General features: G+C 53.5%; 2 protein-coding genes across 2 annotated transcripts; both read right to left on the bottom strand.

The window, feature by feature from the left end:
- Positions 1–6709: 6709 nt before the first annotated feature.
- On the bottom strand, positions 6710–9560 carry LOC134387204 (keratin, type I cytoskeletal 13). Its single transcript, XM_063109599.1, has 6 exons — positions 9090–9560; positions 7967–8049; positions 7613–7769; positions 7263–7424; positions 7026–7151; positions 6710–6934 (listed from the first exon to the last, which is right to left on the bottom strand). The coding sequence occupies exons 1-6, from the start codon at positions 9558–9560 to the stop codon at positions 6710–6712; spliced, it is 1224 nt and encodes a 407-aa protein (XP_062965669.1).
- Positions 9561–17107: 7547 nt separating this feature from the next.
- On the bottom strand, positions 17108–21597 carry LOC134389693 (keratin, type I cytoskeletal 15). The gene is made up of 8 exons (XM_063113267.1): positions 20969–21597; positions 19942–20024; positions 19666–19822; positions 19085–19246; positions 18874–18999; positions 18469–18689; positions 17963–17988; positions 17108–17517 (listed from the first exon to the last, which is right to left on the bottom strand). The coding sequence occupies exons 1-8, from the start codon at positions 21518–21520 to the stop codon at positions 17393–17395; spliced, it is 1452 nt and encodes a 483-aa protein (XP_062969337.1). The 5' UTR covers positions 21521–21597; the 3' UTR covers positions 17108–17392.
- Between the last annotated feature and the right edge of the window lie 12 nt (positions 21598–21609).

Raw genomic sequence — 21609 nt, 5'->3', positions numbered from 1 at the left:
TGCCCCCCTACAAGGGTTTTCAGGAGAGCTGACAGTGGTCAGGGCCCTAAGCAGAGGCTCCTCCCGAGACCCTAGGGCTCGGCAGGGCTTGTGAGCGTCCGGGTTCCTGACATGCTGCTTCTTGCACAGTCCTGAATCCCCATTAGGCCTTGACCATACCCTGATTAGGCCTTAAAACTCCCACTTTACCAGGCCCAGGATTACCCTGGAAATCTCATCTCCCCCAAAATACAAAAGTATTTTCTCTTCCCCTGCGGTGTGGTTTTTGGCAATTGCCTACAGCTTCGGGATTCTGCTCTAAACTGCTCTTGCCATGTGGATGCCCAGAAAGCCACCCTGACCCCAATCTCAAGTCATACCCCATACCTCTCCAGTCCTCTTGCGGCCAGTCTCTGCCTTCTGCATCACAGGGCCCACTGCCCTCTCGCCTGTGGCCAGCTCTTCCTGCGCAGCTGCACTGCTGACAGCTCCCATCTGGAAGAGTCCACAGCCTCCTACTCAGGTCCACTGTGTCAGGGAATTACCCCCACCCAGCTTTTATGGTCTAGAGAAGCCCAGAGCGTCATTTCTCTCCCTGATGTGCTTAGAGAACCTGTGGTTTGTGGGACATGCATGGCCAGGCCCACTGAGAGAGAAGACCTGATACCTCAGTGTCCCGCGTCCCCTTGATTCAAGTGTCACTTAACTGCACCATAAAGCAAATTTCTCGAACACCCCGTTTGATTGGCTTCAGAAATCTGTATTTACAGGGGCTGGTATGCAGTCGGCCTAACTTTCTCCCTACTGACAACAGCATGTCTGCAAACCAAACTGTGGGCTCCAGGCTGTAATTAACCATGCTTCACACTGCAGATTGTACTTTCAAACTGGCCTGAGATCCCTGGATGAAAGAAGCCACAGAGTTGTTATGACTGTTCATAAATATGGGCCAGAAGAGTGAATACCTGCTCTTCGCCAGCTCTCCCAAATGCCCACCCCCAACGGGTGCCTGTACAAGTCTCAGCAGCACCACCCACCCACCTGTCCCCTCCCAAATTCCCTGGAGGATGGAGAGTGTGAAGTGTGCCCAGCTTTTTCAGAGCCCCCACCCCAACCCCGCCCCTGAGGAGCTGCTCACAGGGACACAACCCACACACCCCGCTCCACTCCATCCATCAACAGCCCCAAGAACACCATCCAAAAGAGGGCAGGTCCCCAGGCAGCCCCTGAGATGCACTGTGCGGGCAGGGAGGAAGGAAGGGCGCCAGCAGCTGGCATGGGGAGAACTGGAGCAGTCCATCACACACCCCATCCATCCACCTCCCCACCGTGACATTGCCTCCTGGTCTTCCCCCAGCTTCTCTTGGGTGGGACAGGAGATTCTCCTTGCCAGAAAGACCCTGGCACAGGGGCAACAGGCACCAAAGGGGTCTCAGGCCTGGAACTCTGCCCTCAGTCACACCCTGCTCACCAAATGCCCAGCTGCCCAACGCAACACTGGGGGCTGGACAGGACCAGGTCTAGGGCCCTGCCCCTCCACCCTGTGTCCTAAGGTGACCAAAGAGGCACTGACCTGCTTTCTGGAGTGAGTCTGCCCCCTGCAGGGACCAGGCCGGACAGACAACCCCACTGGGGAGGTCAGAAGTTCACAGACCCATTCATCCAGGGCAGAGCCTTGCAGAGAGGGAGGTGCCTTCTGCTCAAGGCGAGGAGGAGGACAGCTGAGCCTCCTAAGGTCACACAAGCAGCACACCAATTAGCCACCTTCATGGAGCACCTGCTGTGTGTCAGCCTCTTCCCTCCCGAACCTGAACTAGCTGCAAGGCACCAGGACACCAGAGAAACATACCATGGTTGATTCCTTCGTCCCCTAAGCAGTGGGGTCTGGGAGAGAGCCTTGTTTCTCCCCGAGATTCCTGAAGCTGAATGCTTGACCCCTGACAAAGGGCCAGCCACAGTCCTGAAAATCACATTGGAACCATGGAGCCCCACTCTCGCACAAGGCAGGCCACTTAACCAGTCTGGGTCTCAGTCTTTCTGTGTGGAAAATGGGCACGACAGTGCCAACTCATGGGATTGTGGTAAAGATGAAATGAAATAAAGAATGAAAAGGAGTTTTGCAGAGAGTCCAGTGCTAGGTGCATTATTTTCCCCTTTACTATCACCCCCTTTATTCTAGCGTCTCCTGTGTCAACACGCACTCCTTCACAATCGCTGACATAGACATCAGTCACGTGCTGATGGGACGGGGCTGTTTCTTCACAGCCGCAGCATTAGAAAGCAGTGGTGGGAGCCTGGGTGGGTGTGGGCACCCAGGTCAACCCCCAAAGAGAGGCTGCCCCATGAAGATGACTAAGGAGATAAAATCGGGTTCTGGACAGAAAGGGAAGATTTTCCACCCCCTGCCCAGAGAGCTGGGGCCACCACCTCCTTCTCCCAGCTCAGGGAGTCTCCTGGATTGGCTTTGGCAGAAGCACCTGCCCTGGGTCTGCCCTCTCCACTTCCCCAGGGGCCTGATACAGCCACAGAACTTCTCAGATGTGGCCCAGCTTCCAAGTGTCCTTCCCGGAGTCTATGTGAAAGGCTCCCAGGTCAGAGTCCCCACCGGGCCTAGGGTCCAGCTCATCTCATGCTCATTACACCCTCAGAGATCCCCAACACCAGCTCAGAAAGGGAGCAGCTGCCCCTACATAGCCTTGGCCTGGGTCTCAGAGAGAGGAGCTGTGCTGGGTCCGGCCATGGGTGGAACAGCATGATCTCCGTCTGGGATCCTGTTCCTTTTGCCCTCAGTGCAATGTGCTTACTTTCCTCTTTCGTTTTCCATAGCGCACCTTCATTCATCCCTTCATTCCTCCGTTCAGTACATTCATTGAGCTATTCTAGCATTCCAGGTATGCGGATGAGGTTGAGTACAAAACTCTCTCTGACCTGAAGGAGCTCACAGGTGAGAAAAGAGAAATGGAAAGGTCATGTTTGAAGGCACCGTTTGTTGAACACGTACTACGTGCGAGGGATGCCCTAAGCCCTTGACTTGAGTAACCCAGGAAGGAGGCCATGTGGTACTTAGCAGAGGAGGAAGGGAGGCCTAGGAGGTTAAGTAACGTGCCCAAGTCTACGAATGGAGGCAGTGGCAGGACGCAAACCATGTCACTGTGGCTGCAGGGCCTGCTCAGATCATTGCTGTGATGGCCATCAGTGCAAAGGGCATTGCTGGGAGTGACAGGGAAGACCAGAGAAGACATGTAGAAATGGTGACACCTGAGCTGAGCTTTGAAGATCGGACTAATTTATTGCTGTGGGTGTCACCTCCCATCTCGCCTCTGGTCCATGAACTCCTTGAAGACGGAAGCTGCCTTTTATTTCTCTCTTTTTCTCCAGGACACAATATAGTAGTGCCTGGTACATAGAGAGTGCCCAGTAAATAGCCACTGACTAAATAGGTTTTAAAAAAAGCTAAAAAGTCAGTGGAAGGGGGGGGACATGTCCTATTCTCTGCAACACCTTAGCTTCTAGCATAGTTCCAGGCATGTGAACTTGAACTGAGCCCCACCACGTTGTGTAGTCGTGGCGGGCAGGGCTCGGATGGGCTCTGGAATGAGTAGAGGGCAGACACCTTTCTTCTGGCTTAGCGAGCTGGGTCGGGTGTGTCTAATCAACCCCTAGGGAATAAGCCTACTGTGCTTAGCCCACCACAGGCTTGGGGTGGAGGAGGAGAAGGAAGACAATGAATGAGGGGGCTGCGGGAGGGGAGTGAGGAAGGCGGCAGAGCTCCACCTGCGCTCTGGCCTAAAACCCCATGACAAGAGTTAGATGGCACCTGGGAGGCATTTCCAGTTCCTCCACTCGTCTCTTCCTTTAATAAGCACTGACAGGCCCCCTCAGCTCCAGCAGGCTGCTAAGCCCCAAGAGAAGGAAGAAACAGCCCTGTCCCCTCAGACTGCACCGTCAACACTGGAACAGGTGGGCCCACACCTGTGAGCCCCTCAGTGTACCCACACCAGCCAGGTGCCACAGAAGAGGAGCTGTTCATCTCAGTCTGAATTTTGGACAAAAACCTGGTGGTCTCCAATAAAGCAAAGATGGGGGTGCAGAGAGAATGGGGAAGAGAGAAGTCTGATCGGACTGAAGTCGCCCCGGACATCCAGCCACACGGCTGCTTCACTGAGAGCAGCTTAGAGCGGCAGGACCTTGGGGTGGGCTGGGAAGGCTGGTGTAGGAGCCCAGGCTGCAGAGAAGCAGGAAGAGGCCAGCCCACCCGGCCTGTCAGGCAGTAAGGAGTCTGGACTTTCCTCTGTGGCACTGGGGAGCTACTGGGGCATCTCTGAGCTGGGGAAAGACTTTCAGCTTCAAGCAATCAGCCTGGCTGGTGTGGAGCGAGGATGAAGGGGAATCTCAAACTGGAGGGAGGAGACTGCGCAACACGCCCAAAGGGTTAGGACCAGGGAGGACATTGCAGCTGAAACAACATCCACGGGAGGGATGCATGAAGGGATGAGGGAGAGAGAGGAGGCCGAGACGACTCCCAGGCTCCTGGCTTGGTTTCCGGGTCCTCTGGAATGTGAAACGAGGAAGGAGCAGATCCGGGAAGATGGTGGGAGCTGCTCTGGACGTGTGGATTTGGGGAGGTGATGTCCAGCACACAGTTGCACATGTGAGTCTGAGCAGAGCAGAGAAGGCTGCAGGACTGAGTTGGGGCAGGGAGAGAGCAGGGAGTGCAGGGAGTGTGTGTGGCGGGGGATGGGGGGTGTCAGGGCAGACTGAGGCCCTCAGTGAGTCATGGAGCTGGCTCACGAGTGGTTTAGGGTGACAGGACCTTGGGGTGGGGGACAGCAGGATTGGATGCCTCTGGCCAAAATGCAGCCATCAGCATGAGAGGAAGTGCTCTCTGCGGGAAGCAGGGGTGCAGCAGGCTGGGACTGGGAGCATTGTCCTGGGCCTCCTTCTCCCCAAATCACCCTTTCACTGGGTCCTTGCAGCCGCCCCAGAGCCCTCTGTACCTTTTCCCCACATTCCCCCTGATGCTGACTTTGTCACTGGACGTCTTAGAGGGCTGCTGGCCCATTACTCGCCCCTGCACTGTCACTGCCATGATCCTTTTGTGCATGCTCACTGAGCGTGTCAGTGGGCACTGCCTGAGTCCTCAGTGCTTGTCCTTATTGCACACACCCTTGTGCTCAGATGGCCCGTGTGCCTGTGTCCATCTTGCATGGGAAGCCCCCTGGGCTCCCCCTTGTCTGGATTAGCTGCTCAGCCCAACGGTGCCCCCTCCCCCACAACCCTAAATCGGGGCCTCGGCAGGGGCCTCACAAACCAGGCCAGAATCAAAAATACATTTGCAAAAAAGCAGGAAACTTTATTGAATTATCTTTTCTTTTTTTAGTAGAGAAGTTGAGAAACCAAAGAGTCAGGGAGGAGAGGAAACCGACCAGGAGGGAGAGAAGGAAGGGCCCGCCCTCAGGAGGGTGTAGGGGCGGAGGTCCTGGGAGCAGGGGGCTGAGCCTCACATCCTGCAGTTCCTCTCTCTCTCCTGCAGGCAACAGGAGCTCGAGCTCGCTCTTCCTCTGGGTGAAGACAGAGGGAGGGGATGCCGGGAAGATTTAAGGCCTCCGGGCCTCCGAGGTGCGGCGACCAGAAGCATTAGGAGTGGTGCCGTGGAGGGTGTTTTCTGGGAAACAAAAAGAGACAAGAGATGCTCAGGCTGGGGAAGATCCACCCCAGGCCAAGTCAGGGCCCCCCAGGAGGGCTCACAAACTCCAATATGTCAGGGAGTGTGCAGATGAGGACTCTATTTTATAATCCCCAAAGGTGGCTCTCTCCAAGACAGCTCACCGGCTTTACGCGGCACAGCCATCTATTTGGAAAGGAAAACAGATGAGCAAATGACCACTTCCACCCCAGCTGCCTCCTTCCCTACACTTGGGAGCCCAGCACTGCCTCCCTGCAACCCCTACCTCCCACCCCCATCCCAGCGCGTTGGGCAGTGGACGGGAGCCTGACTCTGCCTCCCCCTTGAGCTACTGCCTTACCTCTTCCAGAGGAGAAGCCAGTCATCCTGGGAGAGAGGAGAGAGGCAACCATGAGCAGGGGGAACCGAGGACAGGTGCTTACCTGTCCCTCTGATGGGGTGACTGCCATCACTATCTGGAGCTCCTGATTGGACTCTTTTACCTAGCTGTGCCTCCAGCTCAAGGGGCAGCAGCAGCAGGTAGCACCAGGCCTGTTTGTCCATCTGCCTATCCTTGTCTGTCTGTCTGTCTGTGAGGCCTCGAGAGGAGATAAAATTGACCCCAGGATTCAAGGCATTGGCCAAAAGCTTTATCCTTCCTCTGCTTCACACAGCCCCCCGGCCGCCACCCCTGCCCTGAGCCCACAAAGATGACTTAGTCTCTGCAAATGGTCTGAAGGCAGTTAAATCATCATATTGATAGCGTGTTTGACTGACGTGAATCCATGCTGATATTTTTTCCAATATTAGATGTTGCCCCCAGTCCAATTCAGGGGCCTGAATTAGAAAGTTTAAAGGTATTGAGCCTGCAGACTGCTGAGGAAATGCCCCCAGAGTCTGAATCAAGAGACGAGGGGAGCTCTGGCCCTGGATCTTCTTGCAGACTATTTAAGCTCAGACAGGGGAGGGGGCCTCTGACATAAGGGGTCCAATCTTTAAGGACCTGCTTTCTCTGACATCTGCAGGTCCTGCAGCCATTTTCCCAAGAGAGAGGCTGGAAAGGACCTACTTGGCATCCTGGCCCTCAAGCAGGCTGCGGTAGGTGGAGATCTCCTGCTCCAGCCGCGTCTTGATGTCCAGCAGCGTCTTGTACTCCTGGTTCTGGCACTCCGTCTCACTGCGGAGCTCACTCAGCTGGGCCTCAATGCTGCTGATGAGCCCCTGGATCTGCTGCAGCTGCAGGGCGTAGCGGCACTCTGTCTCCGCCACCGTGCTCTCCAGCCCGGCTTTCTGGTGGGACAGCAGAGAAGAAGTTATAGGAGGAGCCAGGCCAGAGGGAGATCTAGAGGTGGTGGCCACTGGACAGGGGCAGCGGGTATACCATGCTCAGCTGGGACTGCAGTTCAATCTCCAGGCCCTGGAGTGTGCGCCTGAGCTCTGTGATCTCCGTCTTGCTGGTCTGGATCATTTCTGCGTTGGAAGACACCTCCTTGTTCAGCTCTGCACTCTGAAATTCAAGCAGGAAGAAGGTGATGGAGAAGCTCAGCTGGAAGACCCCAACCAAGAAGCTGCGTCCGCACAGCCCCACCTGGCTACATGGGGTAAGCGGGCTGGGTACCTTGTTGTGGAACCATTCCTCAACATCCCGGCGGTTCTTCTCTGCTATGGCCTCATACTGCTCCCTCATCTCCGCCAGAACGCGGGTCAGGTCAATGCCGGGGGTGGCGTCCATCTCCACGTTGACCTGGCCCACCACCTGGTTGCTGAACTCCTTCATCTCCTGAGGGGATGGGAAAGGAAGCTGTATGAAGCTCCTCATCCTCCCTCTCCTGGGCTCTGAATGCCAGCAGAGTGTTCTAGAAAGCACGTCCAGGTCCCACAGGGGAGCGCTGAGTCCAGCTGCAGCAGAGGGCTCCCCTCGCTCACTGAAGGTGATTCGGCCCATGCAGACCTGTAATCCCCTCTCACCTCCTCGTGGTTCTTCTTCATGTAGGCCAGCTCCTCGTTCAGGCTCTCGATCTGCATCTCCAGGTCAGTCTTGGCCAGGGTCAGCTCATCCAGCACCCTGCGCAGGCCGTTGATGTCGGCCTCCACACTCTGGCGCAGAGCCAGCTCATTCTCATATCTGAAATATCAAAAAAAAAATTTTTTTTTTGAAAAAGCATGACATAAATGATGCTAGACACTCTCCCTACCCCTGCACCGGACTCTGCTACTTCCCCAAGACCTTCACTCCTGTGTTGCTCTGATTTCATTGATCAGATGAGCATTTGACTAAAGTAAGAGGCTGCTGGGAAAGGAGAATGAGGGGAAAAAACGCACTTGAGCCTGAAGTCATCCGCAGCCAGCCTGGCGTTGTCAATCTCCAAGATGACCCGGTTGTTGTCAATGGTGGCAGCCAGGATCTGCAAAATGCAGAAGAAGGTAAGGAGGAGGGCTGAGGAAACATGGGCAGGACCTGATTCTCATGGGACTGTTAGCCGGGACAAGGCACTTCTCTCTGGCTTCGGTCCCTCTTCTATAAAGTAAGGGGTGGGGCCGGTCCCTCCGGTTTGTTCTATCACTTTAGCGTTCTGTCCAGTCACCATGGGGAAGATCCAGGATGTGCATTTCCAGGCAATAACCCCACTGAAGACATCTTTGGTTAGTCATGTCTCGACAGCCTCAGATTAGCAACCTGTCTCGGCCACTGTCTCGAGAACTTTCTTACTAAGTCAGAAGGGGGTCAGCCTGTCTCCACGTATTTCATAATAACTTCACTGAAGCTGAGTGTAGAGGAAATCCAACAAATATTCCCAGCCACTTGAATTTCTTTCCAAACTTTTATATTCCAAAGCACTAAAAACCCACCGCATATAGCTGGGACTCAGCCCAGACTGGTGGATTTCTGTTCCAACAAGCTGGTGTCACAGCATGACGGACAGGTCTCAGTGGAGGGCCTCCAGCCTCAGTACTGCCTAAGCCTCTACCTTCCTCTCCCCGACTTGGTCGTCACCAATTGAGAATAACCGTTTAAATGGATCCCCTACAAAATAAACAACTAATCCCAGAACAATGAATGAACATGTCTCCCTTTCTCTGTTGAGTTTAGTCATTCTTAGGGGTTTTAAAACTGTCATGTTTTCAAATAGTTCAGTGGGTTAGAATTATAGAGGTGGAGTCACTAGTAACATAACTGTTTGAAAAGCAGTAAAAAAAAAAAAAAAAATGTTGATGTGAGTGATAACAATAATAAAAATAAATAATGGGACAAAATGCATTTGGGGAGTTGTGGCATGAGGAAGCCCAGAAGGTGTAGAGACTCTTGGTAGTGAAAGATGAGAATTTTCCCCCTGCAAGAAGGGTGTGAATTGCTTCTACACCTGGTCCCCTTCAATACAGTGTTTCCTGGCCTTCGAGGCTCTGCCCCGCGCTGAGGGATCGGCCTCAGCATTGAAGGGCTCACCTTGTCCCGGTACTCTTCGATGGTCTTGAAGTAGTGGCTGTAGTCACGTTCCGGGCTGGCTGGGCTCTGCTTCAGGTGCCAGTCGCGGATCTTCACCTCCAGGTCTGCGTTGGCCTCCTCCAGGGCACGTACCTTTTCCAGGTAGGAGGCCAGGCGGTCGTTGAGGTTCTGCATAGTGATCTTCTCGTTGCCGGAGAGGAGGCCACCATCGCCACCACCAAAGTCACCAAAACCACCACCAAAACTGCCACCAAAGCCACCTCCAAAGCCACCTGCAAAGCCACCCCCAAAGCTACTACCTGCACCTCCACCAAAGCCACAGCTCATGCCACCCCCGTATCCCCCAGCTGATCCCCCAGAGACAAACCGGCTTGAACAGGTGGAGATACTGCGGCCTCCTCCCAGCTGGCAAGAGCCACCCCCGAAACCACCTCCATAGCTGGCAGAGGAGCTCTGGAAGCGACAGCTCATGCTGAGAGCAAGAGTGAGAGCAAATGCAAATAGAAGATTGGCTTGGCCTGGGCCGAGGACCGTGGCTCTTCCCCAGAGTGGATGCCTTTTATACACCGTCCGTGGGGGCTGGACATCTTCTCTCCTCCCTTCCCCACCCTCTGACTTGGTGCCAACTGCTCTTCTGTTTCCCACAAGCTCAGTTACCTCTGCTTTCCAGGGTGGGTTGTGCCTTTTGGGGGTGGCTTTTTTTTAATCCTTAACAAAAGGGATGATTCAGCGGGAACGGTGTTCTGCTTGAGACGGCCCTTTGACAACTGAATTCTACTTCACCTCTCCATGTAAGGAGCTCACTTCAGAGGCTCTCTGCCCCACCCAGCATCAGAATGGGGACTGAGCTGCAAAGGTCTGCCAGGGAGCCTCCACCAGGGAAGGGGTGGCTGCAGAGTGGCCCTGTGCTTTTCAAGGTCACTACGGCCCTTGGCCTCCCTTCTTTCTGTCTCTAAACCTTCTGACTGGGCTGTTCTGGATGCAGTAAGCACTTCATCTACTCCAGTGCTCCCAACAGCTCTGATGACAAACTTTGCTTGGTCTTATAAAATCAACTGCCTTGAAAGTGTTTTGGCTAAAAAGAAAATAGCTCCAAGACCATCAGAGGAAGTCACAGTGACAGGGACCTTATGGGACCTTAGGGACCATTGAACACAACTGGGGAAACTGAGGCACAGAAAGAGAAAGTGATCCTGCATACTTTAATAGCTAACAGTCTCAGAGCCCTTACAGATGCAGGCACTGGGCTAAGCACTTTGCACTCAGTGTCTCATTTAATCTTTGCAGCATGACATTCAGGTCTGTACCCCACAGATATGTACAATCAACCACGTTACAATTTTTTAAATTTTTAATTAAAAAAATAATAATAATCTTTGCAGCAGCCCAGTGAGGTGGATCCTACTATTATTCCCATTTTGCACACAAGGAAAAAGAGCCTTAAGAGTAGAGTCAGGACTGAAACCCAAATCTGGTTCTGTCTGACACTAAGACTCATTTTTTAGGTATATTTTTCATACAGTAAAAACATAAATCATAAGTGTCAGCTTGATGCATTCGTACCCATGTAACCACCACCCAGCACATTCCCAGCACTCCACAAAGCTCCTTGTGCCTTTTCCAGGTCAATTTCCCACACCCTGATGTAACCATTCTCCCAACTTCTGTCACCATAGATCAAGTCAGAGGTTCTAAGTCCGGAGCTACTGTGCTCCTCAGGGGACATTTGATAATATCTAGAGATTTTGATTGTCATAACTAGGGTATGCTACTGGTACGTAGAGGGTAGAGACTAGGGTTGCTGCTAACCATCCTACAATGCACAGGACAGCCTCACAACAAAGAATTATCAGGCCAAAAGGTCTATAGTGTAAAGGTTGAAAAGCCCTGGATCAGTGTGACCCATAAATGTAAACACTCCATTATACTAACTGCCTTAGAGGCACAGCCAAGTACAGAAAAGTCTTGTAATACCTGAGCAGGGCCCTTTCTAGTGCCCCAGTCACATCATGTCTGTCTCAGCTTGTGAGTGTCTGGCTAAGACACATAGCAGAGCACATAACAGGATGTCTCCCAGGACCTGAGGCCAGGGTCTCTGCTGAGGACCTGGGATATAGCTGGGAAACTTGGAGACTGTGGAATGACCCTGCCGGGGGAGGCCACACCATTCAGGCAGGAAGAAAAGGCCTTGAGGTAACCTCTCAGAGCCCAGGTTAGAAGGAGAACTCTCCAGGAGAATGGAGGGCCCTAGCCTTGGGCTCCCAGCCGCCACTCACCAAGGGGCCAGGGTTGCCATGCATGGCCTCTCAGGAGCAGCTTTCTGGCCCACAGCAGCCATGAGGGTCTGGATGGTACCAGGTCGGGGGCTGGAATGGGGTGACACAGGCTTGAGGTTGTCCTGCATCCCCCTTCACTGATTCAGCAAGACTAGAAGAGGGATCTGAGTCAGGGCTTTCTTGTCCTTTGTTTCCTGGGTAAGGAAGCGGGCCTGTGTTTCATCCAGAGGGTGTCACCCCCAGGGAGAGAGCCAGGGTGTGCTGCAGGTGCTCAAAGACCTTGGTGAGGTTGGGATTCCAGCTGACCCTAACCCTGCCCAGCCCTCCTGCCCCAAGCTGACAGCTCAGCTCGCTCTCTCTCTCTCTCTCTCTCTCTCTCTCTCTCTCTCTCTCTCTCTCTCTCTCTCTAAAAAGGCATGATTCAGCCCAAAGCAAGAGCTCAGGATCAAAACTGACAAGAAGGTGATTAATGGAACCTGCCAGGCCTGGGGTGACAATGCCCCAATCCTCCCAGGGCTGATGAGCAGGTTGGGGCCAACGCCTGCCTCTTAGAGTAACAATGCCGCAGATCCTCTAAAGCCCCGTAGTAAAAACACGGGTGGCCCATGACATGCCTCCCCTCTCAGGGTCAGGGCATGGCCCCTCCCCAGGGGCTTGTGGTGCCTTGACACAGTTATGCCAGGGCCCACAGGTTTGGGAAACACATGCCAGCCAGACCCTCCTGGAGGCAGCTGACTAGAGACCCTTCCCAGGGAACCAGTATCCCCTCTCCCCACCCCGGTCCTAATGGAGGCAGGACAGAGTGTGGGGCTGAGGCACTGCCAGCTTATCTTGAGCTTTCTGCTTTGCTTTTGGCAAAATAACACCAAATTCTGTCCTTTCCCCAGTTAACGTATCAGGGGAAGGAGAGGGAAACCTGCATTCATGAGCACTCCTGCACATAAGGCTGTGCTGTACTTATTGTTAAGGAGCCTCACGACAATGGTAGAGAGTTTTTACTAACCCCATTGTATAGAAGAGGTGGCTAGGTTCAAGGACACTGTGAAGTCAAGATTTACATCTGATCTCGGGCCCTCTCTACCCTGGTAGTGTCTTGGCAGCTTTGTTGAGACTCAAATGTGTGATATTGTGATTTATAATAAAAAATATATATCCTGGTCTTCATCACAGGTTCCTGGAACAGTTCCTAAAACCCTTGAAATGTCCTGAGCGATGGAGAAGCTAGAAGCATCCTTTGTTCCAATATTTGGTCTTTGACTCCAGTTTCTGACACAGAGTTCCTAATTCCTTGGAATTTCTTGGTGAAAGGGATGCCTTTTGTTCTTGGTGGGCTCCTGGATGGAGGCTGATCACCAGCAAGACCTGCAACCCCGCATCCTCCAAGAAGGGAAGAGGTGCAGTGACCGAGTTAATCATTGGCCATGCCTATGTGATGAAGCTCGCATACAAATCTCTGAACTGCAGGGTTCGGAGAGCTTCCAGGGGAGTGAACGAGATTTTCAGCTCTGCTACCAGTTCATCATGGGCCTTACACTGAAATGACTTCTAAGTTTCCTTCAGCAAGTTGCCTTTTCGAGTCTCTGGTTCTCAAAGACTTGTCCATGCTACCAGATTATTTAGCTGCAGAGCTGAGGCTTACACCCTCCTCCCCAGCTCCTAATCTCTTGTTCCTTGCTTAGATCACGCTCATCCCTCCCTCCCTCTCTCCCTGGACTCCAAGGGGCCCAGAGCTCAGGAGGGATGACCCACCTCTCAAAGCGTCTCAAGGCTTTCCCACAGGGGAGGGGCGTCTCCTGAAAGGCAGACTCTCCCCAGGTGGTCACCCCAGGCCCTCTGGGCAGCTCCCCCTGCTCAGAGATCCCTGCTTGGCACAGCACCACTGAGAAGTCTTTCTGAACTATCCTCGATGCCTCAGGCCCTTGCATTTCTACAGCACTCAGCTCTCTAAAATCTCTTTTACACCACCGGGGCTTCCCAAAAACCCAGCAAGGACAGCAAAGGCTTTGGACGAGGTGGACCTGAGTTTCAATCCTCCATCTGCAGCTGACTAGCTGTGTGACCTTGGGAAGGTTACTCAAGCTTTCAATGCCTTGATGGCACCACTGAAAAACAGGCATTAGATGAGTTAGTGTTTGAGCTTTCTCAAATACCTGGGACACGGGAGGCACTTGGTAGGTGGAACGTTGCTATTACATCCTTTTACAAATGAGGAAATTCAAGCTCACCTTGGTTACATGACTGTCCAAGAAGTCTTCCGAGCCTCCACCCTGCACTGACACGTTGCTTTGCCTCTCTCCCCTCTCTGGTCCCTGCAGCTGGCATGGCACCCACGGCAACCAGACAAATGACAGTTGATGGCATTCCTGTTTAATTTCTCCCATTCCATCTTAGGTTCCCTGAGAACGGGATCTCTGTCTAATACAACTCCAAATACCATTCCTGGCACAGAGAAGCCCTTGATGAATGCCTGAGAAGCTGTTTCAGGGATACTTTGTCTGCTGTCCTCAAGGAAGAAGGGATCGCAGACAGGAGTGGTATCCGTGAGGTCACCCCAGCTCCAAATCTCAGGAGAAGAGCTGTCAGCTCCTTAATCCCCCCTGTGCTGCCAGCGGCCCATGGAGAGACAGGCGACCACAAGGCAGGCACACACCCAAGATACTAAAGAATGTCCGGAACCGTGTCTAAGGCAGGAAAAAGCAAAGGAGAAGCAAGTTCATGCATCAATTCCACAAATATATATTTAGAACCCATGCTGAGGACTCTGAGGATTCAGTAGTGAATACTGAGAGCACAGTCTCTGCTGTCACAGATCTTATAGCACAGGGTCCCCTCTGAGGTCTCAGGAAACAAATCATCTCATAAAGATCTTAGCTGTCGTCTCATTCAGCCAGACCCTTCAATCCAGAGAAGGGGAAACTGAAACCCAGAGGGGGGCAGGGACCACCCACAGTCCTCAGGGAAAGAGTGGCAGGCACATCCCACGCCTGTCTGGGAAGCCCAGCCTGAGCCAAGGACAAGCCTAAGGCCCTAATCTCTAGTACCAAGCCACCCTCTCTCTGTGCAGAGAAGGGAGGGGGCATCACCTGCTTCCTGTTTCCTGGATTGGCTAGAAACCAAGCCTGACCTCAGCCCAGGGCAGGCAGAAGGTGCACTGTCTCTGCCCAGAGACTATATAAGGGCTCAGCGGGGCATGAACATCCCTGGGTGCGGGCATCTCACTCCAGGTTCAGGCTGGGGACAGGACTTGGTGCATGCCCAAGACTTCTCCGACTGCCTCTCCAGGGACAGGAGAGCAGAAATGGGCACTTCAGGGAGATAGAAGCGGCTTCCCCTACTGCTCTTAACTCAGGGTCTGGCCCCAAGAGAAGGTCCCCCTTGCCTCTCTGCATGTTTTGCAGAGGTTATTTTTGCAACCTAAAGGCTTAGAAAACTTTTTGTCAACTGCTTAGAAGGCCTGAGACCTCTCGACAGCAAAGCAGAAGCAGCAGCCAGGCCACTAGCTTCAACCACCAGGGGCTGAAGGGTGCATGGGAAGGAGGCCAGCTGTTCCCAGGATGTGGGGGACATAGCAGCTGATGTTCTGGACTTCAGCATGAGCTTAAACCACAGCATGAGAGACTAACACTAGATGCAAGGACAATCTAAACAGGCTGCCCACGGAAGTTAAGAAATGGGTTTCAGGTTGGTACACCCTCTTAGGAAAGGTATTGCGAGTGTATCCCTTTGCATGTTTTTAAGTTGATGAGATCTGGTTTTTTGTCGAGTTTAAATAGTTGCAAAGGATATAATGTCTATTTTTATTTATTTATTTGACCTTGGTGTTAGCACTGCACTGTCCCAGTTGAGCTAACTGGCCAGCCCAGGATCTAATTTCTAGATTGTTGTATATTGTGATTGTGCTTCATCAAAACCTTGGAGTTTATCAGTTGAAATAAACGTGTTCCTATACAGAAAGAAAGAAAGAAAGGAAGGAAGGAAGGAAGGAAGGAAGGAAGGAAGGAAGGAAGGAAGGAAGGAAGGAAGGAAGGAAGGAAGGAAGGAAGGAAGGAAGGAAGGAAGGAAGAAGGAAAGAAAGGTGTTGCAGCTTCTGTCACCTCATGACCTCAAGGGAAAAGCAAGGATCTAGGATCAAAGAGACCTGTCCTGGCTTGTGACCTCATTCAAGTTAGTTACTTAACTTCCTCAGGCCTCAGTTTCCTATTCTGAAACTGACACTAAAGGCTGACACCGACTTCACAGAGCCGTTGGGGGAGTCAATGAGATGCCATCACAGAATGCCAGCAGGGCCTGGCATACTGTATTCACTCAATAAATTCCCTTTCCTTCCTCCAGCCCCAAGGAAGTCTATGCTCAGTGTGTTCTCAGTAGACACATTCTTGATGAAATCACTCCTAGAAAGAACAGGTACCAGCCCCCCCGCAACCAGGGTTTGTGAGGAAGCAGCTTTGCCCAGCAAGGCTCATGGAGAGCCGCTCAGAGGGCTTGGCTCTTCCTGCAAAAGATCAGATTCTCTGAAGAACAGAGCCACCTCCAACCTGCTCCTCCCAGCAGAACTAAGAAACCGGTTCTCCTTCCTCATCCCCAATCCTCACCCCAGGGCCTGCCCAGCTGCGGCACCCAGAGTTCTCTTCTTCCTGTTTCCTTCCCTCTGTTCAGGGCCATACATTCTGGAGCTCAGAGAAACCAGCCTTTCACCAGAGCAGCATGGATGCCACTGCTGTAACGGGCCCAGGATGGAGACACTGAGGACAGGGAAGCAGGAGCGGGATTTGGATCAAAGATGACAGTAAGGGTTAGTGTTGCTTTAGACTTATGCTTGGAAAAATCAGGAAGGGCTTCCTGGAGGTGGTGTCTTTCCCTCTGGGCAGTTTAAGTCCCTTTTGGGAGGAGGTGTCAGCTTTAAGAAGTGGGAGCCAGCTTTGCAGCAGGGTAGAGATGGGAGCTTTCTTCCGGTCCTCACCACATGTGCTGCTTCCCCTACTTTCTAGCCAGGCATACCTAACCTCCAGAGTGGCCAAACCAGTTCCCATCTCTACCCTCTGCAAAGCTGTCCCCCCTCCTTGAAGCCAACACCTGCTCCCAAAAGTCACTTAAAGTGCCCAGAGGGGAAGACACCAGCTCCAGAAAGCCTTCCCTGATTTTCCCAAGCAGCATCTGTGTTGAGGGCCAGAAGCAAGCCAGGGCCTGGGGTCCCAGAGCACACTCTGGTCTTGGAGTCCTACAGATGTGGAGCTCAGTCCCAGCCCCGCTGCTCACTATCCATCCATGAGCCCACTGGGCAAGTCTTCCATCTCTCTGAGTTCAGTGTCCCCCATCTCTAAGATGGGAATAATAAGTCCTAACAACTTACAGTTGTAAATACTAAATGAGACACGTGGGTGAATATTCCTAGCACAGTGCCAGCCATGCCATGGTGAACCAGTGCCATCAATACGATCAATCACTTGGTAAGTTGTCGTTAGATGTGTCAAGTCCTGTGCTAGGTGCACCAAACTGCTCTGAGGAGACCTCCCCACCCACACTTCCCCTGTCATCCCAGGGGCTAAGCAAGAAGAGCAAGTCACCCAAGCAGCACTGGGTACGCCCCACGCAGCAGTGCCCTAGGTAACCCAAAGAACAAATTATGACCACACAGGGAAGAGGCCAAAGTGGGGGGAGAGATGAGCATGTGGACCCTGGGCTTCCTCAGAGGTCAGAGGCCAACCTGGACCCCAATGAGAAAAACTGACATACTACCAAAGATACTTGCAAAAGGAAAGCAATTCTTTATTGCGTGAACAGACACCATATAAATGAGATTGTTGCACAATACCACTGCTTCTTGCACCTCCTTGCTCTAAAGGAGTTGAGGAGAGCTTGGGGGAGAGAGCATGCAAAACCCCCAGGTAAGAAACAGAGGGACCCTCTTCAGCCAGTCATTCTCTGGAGCAGGGACTGGTGTTTGTTTTTCCAGCCCCTCTGGTCAATCCTACACTCAGCCTGGGGAGCATGAGGGGTGGCCAGGGATGTTTCTCCTGCAGTGGGCACTTAGATTTCTCTCTTGCGGGAAGAAACCACCTTTCCATCCACTGACTCCTCTATATTGATGCGAAAATTGCTGCTGCTGCTGCTGCTGCTGCCACCGCCACTGCGTCCACCACCTCCTAAAGAAGCTATAGAAAGAGAAAGCTTTAGAGTGAGGGAACCGCCCTTCTCTCTCTCCCAAGGGGGTCAGGACTGTGGGTGGGCTCTGGGAAAACTGGATAGCACCCCTGAGAATGGCTATTGGCCATCTTTTAAGAGCTGCTAGGAAGTCAAGTCCGGTGTTGATTTACTTATGGAAGAGATGGGCAGTATCCGTGGGTAGCAGGTACACCCGGCAGCGAGCAACGACCTCAGGGTCTTTAAGCTGCACATGAACAGGGAGCAGTTGTGGGCATCTTCAACCCCAACCCCCCCTGGGGCTGCTAGAGAGTTCCACTGAGGAAGAGGGTTGGCTGGATTGGAAGTGTCCTACCGTGATGTTTGGTCTATTTCTCCTTCCTACCCATTCCAAGGGAAATGTGGCTTCAACAGCTCCTCTCCCCACCCTACACTAAAAGAGCTGAGCCTTCCTACCTTCTCTGGTGCCAGTGCCAGCCATCCTGAAAGAGAAGGGGAAGCAGAAGTAAGCAAAGGGCAGAAGCTCAGGGCTCCCTAAGGAAGACTCACGTGGACAGCTAAGCAGTCCTCTCCAGCCCCCACCCCACCACCCCCATGCCCAGCTCCTCTAGGAGCTGGGACATCCTGGAAGCCCAGCCAGGCCTGCCACACCAGAGGAAATAGATTCTGATCTACAATAACACCCCATCTGCTTCATGCAGAGAGGGGAACAAGCATTAAATACTAGAGACCAGAGACCAACCTCTATCATTTACAGAAGAAATAGGCCCAGAGAGGTAACGTGACCTGCCCAAGGTTAACAGCAAAGACCAGAGTACAGAATCCAGACCCTTACTTCTTGCTCAGTTCTCTTTTCACTGTACCATGCAGCTGCTTAGGGACACCCTGCCACCCCCATAAGATGACCCTCCACCCCAGCCACAACCAATCCCTCCCCTTCCTCCCCTGTGCTGAGTCCCTACTTGGCATCCTGGCCCTCAAGCAGGCTGCGGTAGGTGGCGATCTCCTGCTCCAGCCGCGTCTTGATGTCCAGCAGCATCTTGTACTCCTGGTTCTGAGCCTCCATCTCGCATCGGAGCTCACTCAGCTGGGTCTCCAGGCTGCTGATGAGCCCCTGGATCTGCTGCAGCTGTGTGGCATAGCGGCACTCTGTCTCTGCCAGTGAGTTCTCCAGCCCAGCTTTCTGGTAGGCAACAGATCCATAAACACATCAGGTTAGCAAGGAAGCCACCGAGGGCATGGGAGTAGGGGATTGAGAGGAGTGCAGGGAACTACATCCAGGGGCTTGAGAACTCCAAGGCTTAACTAGCCCTGCAGGGTGGGAGCCTGTGTCATCCAGAGGCTGGGGTGGGATGCGGGGGCCATACCATGCTGAGCTGGGACTGCAGCTCGATCTCCAGCCCCTGCAGCGTGCGTCTCAGCTCTGTGATCTCTGTCTTGCTGGTCTGGATCATTTCTGTGTTGGATGCCACCTCCTTGTTTAGCTCCTCAGTCTGTAAGTGGCAGAGAAGAGACGTGAGCCCCATGGGCTCCTCAGAGATGCCGGGAGCTGGGGCGAGGCAGGGAGGTCAGGCCCACCTTGCTGAAGAACCATTCCTCTGCATCCCGGCGGTTCTTCTCCGCCATGGCCTCGTACTGGTCCCTCATCTCTGCCAGCACACGGGTCAGGTCCACACCCGGTGCTGCATCCATCTCCACGTTGACCTGGCCAGCCAGCTGGCTGCCAAACTCCTTCATCTCCTGCAGAGTGCGGGAAGCCCATTCAGAGACAGAACAGAAGAGAGAACTGAGGGCCTGGGGTCCCGCGTACTAATCCTGGCTTAGTCCCTAACCCACGATGTGACCTTTGCACACCACCATCTGACCTCTGCTCCCCATTGCACATGAAGAGGTGTGATCCATGGACTAAGGGAGGACACGAAGAGAGTAGAGCCCTTGTGAGAGTTCACAAAGCAAATCAGGAAGACAGCAGGTCACACCGGCGACCTGGCCTGGCTGTGAGTCTGGGTTGCCAGAGGACCGTGCCCTTTCCTCTTTATGAGCACCCTGTTTTGGGGAGGGGGTGCATTTCTGAACCACTGAACCCTCGGCCTACTATGAGGAAGCACCAGCAGCCCCACTCTGCCTCGCACTACCCCCAACCCCTGCCCAGCTCTCGCCTCCTCGTGGTTCTTCTTCAGGTAGGCCAGCTCCTCCTTCAGGCTCTCGATCTGCATCTCCAGGTCTGTCCGGGCCAGGGTCAGCTCGTCCAGCACCCTGCGCAGCCCGTTGATGTCAGCCTCCACACTCTGGCGCAGGGCCAGCTCATTCTCATACCTGGAAGAGAAAGGGAGCCAAAGTAAGGAAGGTTAAGGGGTCTGGGCTGTCTGAGTCAGAGGGAGAGGAAGGCCGAGCAAAGGGGGCAACGCAGCAGGGAGAGGGAGATGGGAGCGCACTTGAGCCTGAAGTCATCCGCAGCCAGCCTGGCATTGTCGATCTCCAGGACGACCCGGGAGTTGTCGATGGTGGCAGCCAGGATCTGCAGGAGACAGGGAGTTGGTGCCTAGAGGACTCCTCTTCTCCCCTGCTGCTCTCCCACCTGCACCACAGTCGGACCCTCACAGACAATCTCCCCTCTGACACCACCAACAGAAGCCTGCGTGTCCCCTGGGTAGTCCGAATCCAGCCTCACCTAGCATGCCCATTACTTGGTCTGCTCCTGTGCCAGCCTCCCTGGGACATCTGAGGGGTTGCCCTCCCTGTTTCCAGGACATGAAAGACTAAGGAGGCAATATTGCCTGAAATCCCCTGTGGGAATTGGCTGGCCAGGAGTGTAGTGGAGTGGGCTGGGTCAGCTCTGACAATAGTCCTCTCAAGGATGCTCCACCAACCCCTTCCCTGTGGACAGCTCATGGTCACTGCCTCCTGCACACCTTGGACACAGCTGTGAACCTACAGAACATTCCAGCCACTGGGAACTTGCAGGGCAGCTAAAGAAGGCGTTTTATAGATGAGGAACCCAGTCCCCAGGAGTGAAAGCATGAGTGAGTGGGTCACAGAGCCTGTAATGAGTTCCCAGGTCTCCTAAGTCCCGACAGTGCTTTTGGCACTAAAGGCATCCTTAAACATAAGACACAAGGTCCAGGCATTTAGGTCTCATTCTTGCCAAAGGAACGTTTCATGCAGAACCCTTCAGGGTGCATAGGGTGGGGAGGGTGGGTTGCTCTCTATAATTGCTCCTACCTGTGCCCCCATTGGTCCTAACCAGATTCCCAAGACCCCTCCCTCCCCCGACACTGCCAAGTTGAGCAGATGCGTGCCATCTGCACCTCAAAAGCAGATGCATTCTAAGTTTGCCAAGGTTACACACCAGATAGTCACTGCCTGGACAGGAAAGGATTTCCTCAGTAGTAACACTGATGTTAGAGGCACATGCAAGGCACCAGCCACCTGCTGTTCTTTTTTTGACATCCGAGGGCTCACCTTATCCTGGATCTCTTCCATGGTCTTGAAGTAGTGGTTGTAGTCACGTTCCGGGCTGGCTGGGCTCTGCCTCTGGTACCAGTCGCGGATCTTCACCTCCAGGTCTGCGTTGGCCTCCTCCAGGGCGCGCACCTTGTCCAGGTAGGAGGCCAGGCGGTCATTGAGGTTCTGCATGGTGATCTTCTCATTGCCAGTTAGGAGACTGCCATCGCCACCACCAAAGTCACCAAAACCACCACCCAAACCCCCACCAAAGCTACCACCAAAACCCCCACCAAAGCTACCACCAAAACCCCTACCAATGCCACTTCCAAAGCCTCCACCAAAACCACTACCAGCCCCTCCACCAAAGCCGCAGCTGATGCCACCTCCATAGCCCCCTCCTGACCCTGAAGAGACAAACCTAGCAGAAGAAGCCAAGATACTGCGGCTCCCACCTCCCCCGTAGAGACTCCCCCCACCAAAGCCACCTCCCCCAGCCCGGAGGGAGCTCCCTCGGGTAGAGCCACCCCCAAAGGTGGAGGAAGAAGTTTGCAGAAATGTGGTAGTCATGGCCAGGCAGCTGGTGCCAGTGAGTTCTCAGTGAGCAGAAAGATGCTGGCAGGAGGTGCCAATCTGGGCTGAAACCAGAGTGCAGTGCC

The sequence above is a fragment of the Cynocephalus volans genome, chromosome 10 (genome assembly GCF_027409185.1).
Source record: "Cynocephalus volans isolate mCynVol1 chromosome 10, mCynVol1.pri, whole genome shotgun sequence".
In the NCBI taxonomy this organism is placed as follows: Eukaryota; Metazoa; Chordata; class Mammalia; order Dermoptera; family Cynocephalidae; genus Cynocephalus; species Cynocephalus volans.
This window is presented reverse-complemented; position numbering and strand designations above follow the sequence as displayed.